The sequence below is a fragment of the Ostrea edulis genome, chromosome 6 (assembly GCF_947568905.1).
Source record: "Ostrea edulis chromosome 6, xbOstEdul1.1, whole genome shotgun sequence".
In the NCBI taxonomy this organism is placed as follows: Eukaryota; Metazoa; Mollusca; class Bivalvia; order Ostreida; family Ostreidae; genus Ostrea; species Ostrea edulis.
This window is the reverse complement of record NC_079169.1, coordinates 46375358-46387068: the sequence shown is the minus strand read 5'-3', so window position 1 is coordinate 46387068 and position 11711 is coordinate 46375358. Positions and strand designations below refer to the sequence as shown.

General features: G+C 35.6%; 1 protein-coding gene across 3 annotated transcripts in view; it reads right to left on the bottom strand.

Moving 5' to 3' along the window:
- Positions 1-347: 347 nt before the first annotated feature.
- LOC125646280 (beta-1,3-galactosyltransferase 5-like) overlaps positions 348-11711 on the bottom strand; it is a 34805-nt gene continuing 23441 nt past the window's right edge. For all 3 annotated transcript variants that reach the window (XM_056139771.1, XM_056139770.1, XM_056139769.1), the window contains exons 2-3: positions 5219-5232; positions 348-1573 (exon numbers count right to left, since the gene is read on the bottom strand). In XM_056139771.1, coding sequence (XP_055995746.1) covers positions 505-1573; positions 5219-5232 — 1083 coding nt within the window. In that variant the 3' untranslated portion in view covers positions 348-504. The remainder of the gene's footprint in view (positions 1574-5218; positions 5233-11711) is intronic.

Genomic DNA, 11711 nt, shown 5'->3' with positions numbered 1-11711 from the left:
TTTTATTAAATTAATTATTGATTTGACTTTCGTTTCTATGTAAATATTCTGTCCTCCTGATGAAAATTTCACAAATTTCACTGATCTTGCCGTTGATTATTTCAGTGCTTTATATATCTTTATTTATTTGACCTCGGTGTCTATATTGATTGACGAATATTGTCAAATTTTCGGAATGACATATCCCTTCTTCAGGACCACTGGATTTTACACGGAAATGAAAACTAAAGATATACATTGTAAAATAAAAATGGAATAAATCTTCTCGGTGTATCATCTCATATATTTTCAAAAACTGAAAGATTTTTCTTATATTCACATCTTAATTTTTTTAGTAAAGAAAAAAAAAAAAAACCCATTAAAGTCATTATTAGGTCCAGTGTATTGAGAAATTGACTTGAGTTTGCATGGTAAGGGATGAACGGATTTATTGTAAAAATGTGATAATTAATCAATGATAGGATGGTTGCACTGCTAACTGTAAAATCTACAAGTAAATATCATCTACTTATTGAATACTGTATCGATTTGAGAATTTGTTGTGTTGTACGCAATACGGAACATAAAATCAATTTCATACCCGTGCTGTGATATCACGCACCTTATTTCACTCGCCCTATGTGGCTGAAATGAATTTTTTCCCAGTCTTATTAATTTGTTATTCGATGGGTTTATTCGCAGTTTTTGAGCAATAAATCCAATAAAGACATCATCGAATGGGATATATGGGATATAAGGCATAACAGTAAAAAACCTCTGGATGGTATGTTGATTTAAAAATATACTGGCACCAGCAATGTATGGTGGGTAACAGTGAAATGGATATTGCTGTTCAGAAATATAATGTTTACTTTCGGGATCACGGTCTGGAAAGGGTTCTCGAATGAAATATCCACTATAAAGATAACTGTTATTATTTTTGTTTAGCCCTGAAATGAAATGTATGGCGTTTCGAATGTTCACATACATATCGTCATCCACTAAGAGTATATATTGGGCACTTTTGCAGAAATTCACTATCCAATCAAACGCCATCTTAATCTTGAGTGTATTATTTTGGTAGGAATCTTGGAAATTTTGTTGAATGGTATCACTATACATCTCATTTTCATAGTTCACAAACACACTATCTTCCTGGTTATATCCAAGCAGAAAAACCACTACGTGTCCCCTTTTTCGAGCATCGTTACCCCAGGTGTTCCTTATGTAGCGCCTTTTCCGGAAATGACCGGCTGCTGATTTCACAAGAATGAGTAAGAACACATGTGAACGCGATGTACAAGCTCTATTCGCCTTAGAAATATACACAAATTGGTTGATTTCTGAGAAATTGGCTCTTCTTGACTGAATTTCCTGTAAAGATAGGTTGGAATATCCAAAATCCCCCTGACAATAATATGGTTCTTCCAAAGGATGAGGCGAAAATGGGGTACGAGGAGGAGGAGGAGGCACGAGAAGGTGGTTAAACAGAAATATTATCACTGCAAAAACTACAACAAATCGCAGAATGTCGGACGGCTTATATAGGGGACGTAGAAGAGGCATCCGACGACTGATGCTAAGCTGTTTGTACCTGAAATTCATAGAAATATGCACTGAATATTTTTGTACTAAATCGTTCAACTAATTTTTTAAAGAATTAGATTGTAGCTAGCACCCCCCCCCCCCCCAAGAGGCCCATGGGCCACATCGTTCACCCGAGTCACCTTGGTCCTGCAGTCTTGATTTAACGGGGGTTAATTTTCAATCTTATTTTCATAAATATTCTTGACCCCATATTGTGGCCCTAACCTGGCCCCTAAGGTTCACGACATACATACATCATGGGGATGCCTCAATACCAATATGACTAACACGATCTTGCTGTTATGAAATAGGTTAAGGTCACAAATCATAGTAAAATTTGATAGATTGTATAACGTCCCTCTCGAGAATATTTCACTCATATGGAGACGTTACCATTGCCGGTGAAGGGCTGCAAAATTTAGGCCTATGCTCGGCGCTTACGGTCTTTGAGCAACTAGGGTTCTTAAACGTGTCACACCTACTGTGACACGGGGCCTCGGTTTTTGCGGTCTCATCCAAAGGACCACCCCATTTAATCACCTCTTATGACAAGCAAGGGCTACTGAGGACCTACTCTAACCCGGATCATCATGGGATAAATCATAGTATGAAATGAAAGATATTGCCACAAGATATCTACCTATTTTGTGTATACAAAATATTTAAGCTCTACCTGAAATAGTTCAGGAGATATTGAATAGGTTAGGTTTTCTTAAAAGTATGTCAAACTCTAAGGTCAAAAACTATATTACCATAAAAAGGACTTGTGACAAAGAATACATATACGGAACATGAAATTATGAGCAAAGTCAAAATTTCAGAGAGAGGACAAAAGCAATACCCTCCCCCAACTTTAGTCACAGGGGCATAACAAAATTAAATCCACACAATCTGGAAACAGTGGGATCCTGCTACTCTTGAAAAGACTTTGTTTTAAATGAATTTCCTGCATATTCCCATACAACATTTGATCTCTTGTTGTGACCCCACCCCACCCCTGAATTGAACAACCTCGAATTTGAACTACCTGCAGATACTTGCATATCAAAATGACTAATCATGACTCTGCTGGTGTTGAGATGAAGAATCTTAAAGATGTCTCCCTATAAATTCTTATGTTAATTTTGATCCCCTAATGTGGCCCAACCTACCCCCAGGAGCGATGATTTGAATAAACTAGAGTCTGCACTACCTGCATAACAATATGATTATTCTTGGTTCTGCTGTTCATGACAATATTTTTCAATATATCCCCATCTGGGGAAGCTTGCATACAAATAAGACTAATCATGACCCTGTTGTACTTGTTGAGAAGACTTCCTATATACTCGCATGTAAAACTTTGATTCCCTATTGTGGTCCCACCTTACCCTCGGGGACCATAATCTAAACAAACTTAAAAGTCCTCTATCTCAGGAAGCTTTACTGGAACAGTGGTTCTTGAGAAGAATATATTTTATAGATCCCCCCTTTATATTTGCATGTAAAACTTTGATACCCCCATTATGGCCACATTCTACCCCCTCCGAGGGCATGAGTTGAACAAACTTAAGTCTACTTTGTCAGGAAGCTTTCATCTGAATTTTACCTTTCTGACCCAGTGGTTCTTAAGATGATTTTTAAATATTTTTCCTATGTAATCTCATGAAATATAAATTGATCCGCTATTGTGGCCTCACGCTACTCCAGGGAACTGTTATTTTAACGAACTTAAATTTACACTGTGTCAGGACGCTTTCATGCAAATGTCAATTTTTCAGGCACATTGGTTCTCGAGAAGATTGTTTTCAAGATCTCACCCTAATATTGCCTTTTCTTAATTATCTCCCCTTTGAAAGGGACATGGCCCTACATTTGTACAAACTTCCATTCCCTTCCCCCCCAAAACTGTAAATAAGGTCCTCACTTGAAAACTGTAGCAGGAATCATGTACGTACTCTCAATGCAATATTTCCTCAAACTGACTTAAGTTCAACAACCTGTATTTTTCTCAAAAATTCACGAACATCAACATCCTTGTCACATGCACATCTTCCATACTCATATAAATACTCTGTGAAATAAAAAAGGACCTCATTTGAAAACTATGGAGGAAAAACAGACAAATCATGTACTCTCTTATGTAATAATTTCTCAAAACTGAAATAGGTTCAATAACCTGTAATTTTTTCAGAAAATTGAAGGAAATCAAAATCCTTTGTATCATACACATCTTCAATACCTATATAAACACTCTGTAAAATAAGAAGGTTCTCACTTGAAAACTGTGGGAGGAGTTCACTGAACAAGTTATGTACTCTCTTTGCAATATTTTCTCAAAACGGACCAAGTTCAACAAGTGGTACTGTGAGCAATGCTCACTAAGAATACCCCCCGCTTACCCCAATCTCCCAAAGAGTGTTGGTAATAGGTATAAACTACCTCTTTTCTGAGTGTAAAAAACAAATGGCATGACTGTAAAAACAAATGGCATGACAAACCTAGGGTATTCTCGTTTGTAGGGAGAAATGGATCTAGGAACACAGCATCTCCATGCGATGAAAAAAGCCGTTAAAGAATTTAAATGGAAACTATATTGCTACTTCGATGTCCAGTGCGTTTGACCTTTTGACCCCAAAATCGATAGGGAACATCTTCATTCTATGGGTAGTCCATATGTATGATATGGTGACTGTAGGTGGAAAGGATAACGCTTTAAAGCCCGGAAACCATATTGCTACTTCAATGTCCAGTGCGCTTGTCCCTTGACCTTTTGACCCCAAAATCGATAGGGAACATCTTCATCCCATGGGTAGTCCATATGTATGATATGGTGACTGTAGGTGGAAAGGATAACGCTTTAGAGCCCGGAAACCATATTGCTACTTCGATGTCCAGTGCGCTTGACCTTTGACCTTTTGACCCCAAAATCAATAGGGAACATTTTCATTCCATGGGTAGTCCATATGTATGATATGGTGACTGTAGGTGGAAAGAATAACGCTTTAGAGCCCGGAAACCATATTGCTACTTCGATGTCCAGTGCGCTTGAAATTTGACCCCAAAATCGATAGGGAACATCTTCATCCCATGGGTAGTCCATATATATGATATGGTGACAGTAGGTGGAAATGATAATGCTTTAGAGCCCGGAAACCATTGCGTCTACAGACGGACGGACAGACAGACGAACAACCCGATTCCAGTATACCCTCCCCCCCCCCCAACTTGTTGCGGGGGGGTATAACAACCTGTGATTTTCTCAAAAATTGAAGAAATTCAAAATCCTTGCCACATGCATATCTTCAATATCCATACAAACACTCTGTAAAACAAGATGGTCCTCACTTGAACGTTATGGGAGGAGTTAGTCGGACAAATTATGTAACAATAATTTTCAAATAAAGGGACAAAACTCCTGCAAGATAGGTCGAAATGGGTCAAAATTGCAACAAAACCTAGAGTGATCCACACAGAAGCTACATAGCAAGTTTTAGCTTGATATGTGAAAGAGAAATGAAATTAGAAACAGAAAACCCCAAAAGGACGGACGGACAGACATCGCTGTACCAGAAAGACGGGCGTATAAAAAATGATACTAATGCGTGATTTTGCTTATAATAATTTGATAATCCTTCCATAGGAATAAAAAAGAAAAGAAAAAGGAACTCACCGCATGGTCCTCATCTGAAAGAAAAAAATCATTGTGAAAAATGTACATGCACATCAAAACATGCTGTGTTATATGAAAGGTAAAGATAACAAAAAGTGATCAATCTCATAACTTCTAAAAAGAATATAAAATAGAGAGTCAGGTAAACACGGACCACTGGATATACCAGAGGTGGGACCAGGTGCCTTCCAAGCGCTGACTTATACTAAAATGGATTTTAAGTTTTGTGTTACAACAGATTTAATCTGTCATAAAAGATTTTTATTCATGTGTTATAACAAGATTTAATCCGTCATATGGATTCTTTGAAGAGGTTATACTGGTAACAGGTATCTATAAAACAAAATCATTATAATTATAACAACTTCAAACCACCGAAACCGTAATGACGATGTTGTCTTGAAGGGACTGATTCACGAGTTTCCACAAAATCTTGGTTGTTTTTTTGTTTTTGTTTTTTTACTCTTAATGATTAAAATCTACTGGCAAATGTGTTTAAAGGGTTTCACAAAAAATCAAGGTTATACATTATGACAGAAGCTCATTTTCGAGGGTTTATTTGTTTTGTAAACAAAGATTGCGATATGTTATTGTTTACAAAAGAAATGGATATCAATCTAACTTTATCATATCTATCGGATTTCAAGCATTCTCTAGGCAAATTGTGTCATCTAAAAGTCGAAATTTGTGATTATGAAAAATTAAGATGCTTCATATTACAAAATTAATATTTTACTGTTTTGTTTGTTTACATAAAAAGACCCTAGTCTTTGTTTACATAACGGAGTTAAGGTTAAAATATAGCTTTTATTCTTAAAAGGTGAAGACAACGAACAGTAATCAATCTCATAACTCCTATAAGCAATACAAAGTAGATAGTTGGGCAAACACGGACCCCTGGACACACCAGAGGTGGGATCAGGTACCTAGGAGTAAGCATCCCCTGTCGACTGGTCACACCCGCCGTGAGCCCTATATCCTGATCAGGTAAACGGAGTTATTCGTAGTCAAAATCAGTGTTCTTCCATTAAGAAGGTTAACATTTTGGTTGTCAACATTAAAAGAGTCATATTTTTAATCTTTAAAATCAAAAAGAAAAGTTTTGTTTTTTTTCAAAAATCGTGAACAAGTCCCTTTAATTCACTCTTACGTAATCACAACACTACTATTTATAATCTATTATAACGGATTGCAACTTAAGTGACTAATAAAGGCGATATAAAGAAATTGTTCAGAGTATTTATCCAATATTCAAAGAGAGATCGACTTTTAACGAAAGCAAGAAATGTATGCTTTATGAATAAAATATACATGCATAGACATTGAATAGTGACCAATCTCATAAATCCTAAACAGAATACAAAATCAAGACTAGGCAAACAGGAACCCTGAAAACAACACAAGTGAGCGGAAGTGCTTAGTGCTTCATAACAGAGGAGCATGTAACCGCTGTTCACCATGAGTCACAACCACCAAGAGTCCTCCGTCTTGATTACGTGAAATGAACTAATGCAAGGTGAAGATAACGAACAGTGATCAATCTCATAACTCCTACAAGCAATACAAAATAGATAGTTGGGCAAACACGGACCCCTGGACACACCAGAGGTGGGATCAGGTGCCTAGGAGGAGAAAGCATCCCCTAATCAATTGTCAGTATCGGTATGAACGGAATGGCCTGATAATTGGTATGCAACACGTCACACAACATTCAACCTAACAACAAGCTATATAGATTTGAAAATAAAATCACCAGACCATAGCATTTACAACATGCTGACTTTGAAAAGGGACTGGGTCACGATTTTTGAAACAAGATATTTATTTATTTTTTATGTTAAACATTTAAAATATAACTTATTTAATGTTGAGTCTTCATATGAGTGAAAAATTCTTGAGCGAGACGTTAAGCAAGATATAATCAATCAATATTTAATGTTGACAGCCAAACTTTTGACCTTGATGCAAGAATAAAACCAATATTTTAGACTTAATACTATGTTATGCAAACAAAGACTCGAGCCTTTTTATGTATGAAAACAAACCAGTGAAATATTTAATTTTGTAATATAAAGCATCTTAATTTTGTAGTCACAAATTTTACATGACACATTTTACCTAAGTGTATGCTATACCGGCACCTTGTTGACAATTTTTGTGTACATTATTATCTTACAAATCCAATAGACTCGTATAGTAAGCAGCTCATTACTCGTTATAGAACCTCGTCACATTCATTATGCATAGAAACCGGTAGACATAATAATATTCCCAGAAATATGAGGATTTGTAAATACTGTAATTTAAATGATATTGAATACAATCCCACTTCATTCTAAGATGCCCCCTTTATAATGAATTAAGAAAAAAAAAAATTAAACAATTCTATTATGCATTGACCAAGCTTCTGAGTGTAAATAACATCAACGAACTGAGTAATTTAGGTAAATACATTGTAACTTTTATAAATGTGCCGCGAAACTACCGAATGACACGGTTATCAATTAGTACATAGAGCATATTTTTCCCCGCATATACCAGATACAGTACATATACCAGATACAGTCCATATACCAGACATAGTACATATACCAGACACAGTCCATATACCAGATACAGTACATATTATGAATCAGTGTACATGTAATTGGTTATGAATACCTGTAATATATATATATATATATATATATATATATATATATACTGTGAATATAACTTAAATTTATGCAATGACATTAAGTGTATAATGTTATGTAAGTTTATGCACTCTCCATATACTGTTCCTGTATGTATTATATTTTGATATCTACTGTACTGCCTGTGTATATATACGTGTATGTGAATCCAATGAACCATATGGCTCACGGAAATAAAGAAACTGAAACCTATAGAATACTTGAGATGTGATATATATATATATATATATAAAGCACTAAATAATCACAACTAGGAACTGAAAATTTTCGCCCCAGCCCGGGGTCGAACCAGCGGCGTACGGCACCCACCGCCTAGCAAGATTGTCAAACCAGTGCGTAAGTCCACTCGGCCACAACGACTTCCTCAGGAAAGGAAGTTTTGTTATGCTCCTAAAGCGCTACTTATACACACTGATGCAATCTCACACAGTCGCCGTGTCATTCAGTGTTTAAGATATTTTATAAGGAGAGTGGATCTCTCGATGCAATTGTATAAAATATTTAATATAAAGCACAAACAAACAACTATAACACCCAACCTTACGTTTACCCCTAGGATCTAAACGATACATGTGATAATCAATTTCATTACAGACACTGCTGAAGTCATGTACCCCTATGTATATATACACATGTATATATATATATATTTATATAATACACCTAGATCGATATCGATTTCTTTTGAAAATTTCGTAAACATTTACATACCGCGATCTTTGTTTACAAAACAAATAATAAAACTCTCTAAAATGAGCTTTAACTTGGTTTTTTTTTTTTTTTGGTGAAACCTTTTAACCACATTAAATAGACTTAAGATTTTAATCATTTAAGTCTAAACAAAATTTTGGGGGTAATCGTGCATCAGTCCCTTTAAACGAGAAAATTGAAACCTCTGTAACATCAACTTATTTGTCAGTAGTCAGCCTTGATTTAGAAATCGATTATGCGCATAACACATTCTCGTACACAGGTGGCAATCGAATTTTGCTACATCAATATGAGAAGTTTAAAATGGAGAAGTTGAAGTCATCCCATTGTCATAAAGTTCAGTCGATAGTTTGTCATTAAACAGCTGTTGAAGTCTGTCTGTTCAATACAACAAATATGAAATAAATCTGGATCAGTGATATATGAAATCGACATGCATGTATGACTGAAAATAAATATTATTTCATTATTATTTCATAAATGAAACGCCGTCGGTGTATCACCGGTAATGGTGAAGTCTCCATATGCACTGGTATTTAACTGATGATAGTAACGATCGTTACTATCATCCCAAGATGGCGGAAGGAATTTCCGCAAAGACCACGTTTACTTATTATATTTATTTGTATTGTTTATTTGCGAATGATATGTAGGTAAGAAATATCATATACTAGCAACAATTACGATCAGGTGTTAATTTATCTTTTAAACGGCTCATATGAACAGAAAATTCGTCGTTGAAAAAACAGCGAGGATGATAGTAACGAAAGTTCTTACGTTACTATCACCATTTCATTAATTATGTTTTCCCAAAAATGCAAAATAAAAATTGAACCCATCGAGGTGAATACATATAATCTTGATTAACGTGCTAAGGAAAATAAGTGTTCTGTAACCAATACCTTGCAAACCAAAGCCTGCAGAATTCCGAATATTCTAGAACATCTATTTAATATCAACTTAAGGTGGGTCCTTAGTCCTGGATTTTTGGGGTTTAGGTAGCATTTTTTTGTTTGGAATCAATAAATTAACATTCAGAGTAATAAAAAAGGCAAACAAGTTAGGGATTTCCATATTAATTTTCATTACAGACACTGCTGAAGTCATGTACCCCTATGTAGATTTTTATTAAATTCATTGGAACATTTATTTGTTGTTATTTTAAAATAAAAACAACAAAATATTCTTTGAATTGCAATTATTTATCGGGAAACATGTCAATAACTAAAACACATGTCATTTTCAATATGTTCATCAAGTTTTAGAATATAATATGTGCAAAATTATTGAATTAGCGTTCTTCTCCAAAATGTTGAAAAACAAACAAATGTGGACGCATTTTCCTTATAGCATGGTTTACATATAATCTTTTCTGTTTATGTTAGTAGATGTACATCTGTTATAGTTATTTATGAAAGAAAATCCACACCTTTCCTTAATCATTTCAAATCTATAGCTTCCAGAGTATGTATACTCCCATAAAAAATCGAAGTCTGGCACCATACAGCTGAGCTATTCAAAATCACTCGGGATTAAAATGTAATGTAATTTCATGAAAAGACACAGATAACGATTCCTTATCACCTTGTTTGTGAAAAATAAAGGGAATCTATCGCACAATGGACTTGATAAATAATTTAATGAAAACAGAGTTATGGGCAATGGATTCAATATTTTGAAACATATTATTGACTATTCAAATATAACTAAGACTTTTGAAATATTTTATGGCTAACAAGATTTTTTCATTGACTTTGCCAATTCCTATGACATCACAGGAGTGTGGAACTACGTTAACATTGTCACCAAAACGTAAGAAAAAAAATGGTTGGTTGGTAGTATGTTGTTTAACGTCCCACTCCAGAATCATTCGCTCATATGGAGACGTCGCAATTGCCGGTGAAAGGATATTTTAGGCCTATGCTCGGCGCTTACGGCCTTTGAGCAGGGAGGGATCTTTATCGTCCCACACCTGCTGTGACACAGGACCTCGGTTTTTACGGTCTCATCCGAAGGACCGCCCCATTTACATTTAGTCGCCTCTTACGACAAGTAAGGGGTACTGACGACCTACTCTAACCCGGATCGCCACTGAAAAGCAGAACCATCATGTACAATATGATTACATTTTTCTCAGCACACTGTGCAATTTCATAACATACAAGTATGAACACAAACTGAACAATGTTTTAATGGTTCGCTACTGTATTTTTAATCAGTAAGAATTATCAATGCATACCAATATAAAGTTTTATAAAAATCCATATTTGAGAGGTGCGCACAGGTATTGCTTTAAATGGGGAAAGTGATAAAAAATACAAGTGAATTCAAGAAATAAATCATCACATCACCAAGAGATGAAACATTAAATATGATTTTGACTTGCAAGTGTTGAACAATTGAAGGGATGAAACATTAATATAATTTTTAAGAGTTGAACAGTGCATGCAAGGGATGATTGTATATTGTTTATCGTCCCTTTCGAGAATCTTTTACTCATATGGAGACGTCAAGGGATGAAACATTGATATGATTTGTAAGAGTTGAACAAATAATGCAAAGGATGAAATCAACATGATTAGCAGGTTTGCATTGTGTTGCTCATTTACAGGTTAATGAAAAATTACTAGAAGCGTGGACCCCAGGATATTTTAATGTTCTGCTCCAGGGTGATTTGTTGTAAAGGTTGGTTGGTTGTACATGTATATTGTTTACCGTGGTGCTCAGGAATGTTTCACTCATAAGGAGACGCTACCATTGCCAGTAAAATAGGTCCTCAGTACCCCTTCCTTGTCGTAAGAGGCGACTAAATGGGACGGTCCTTCGGATGAGACCACAAAAACCAAGACACCGTGTTACAGCAGATGTGGCACGACGACGATTCCTCTCTGTTCAAAGGCGTCGAGCATTAGGTCTAAATTAGGTCAACATTTTGCAACCCTTCATCGACAATGGTGACGTCTCCTTATGAGTGAAAGATTCTCGAAAGGGACGTTAAATACTATTCAATATATTTACATGCCTTGCACATATACATTTACGCTATATACATGTATACCAAGTTTGACCACACCCTCCTGTAGTCA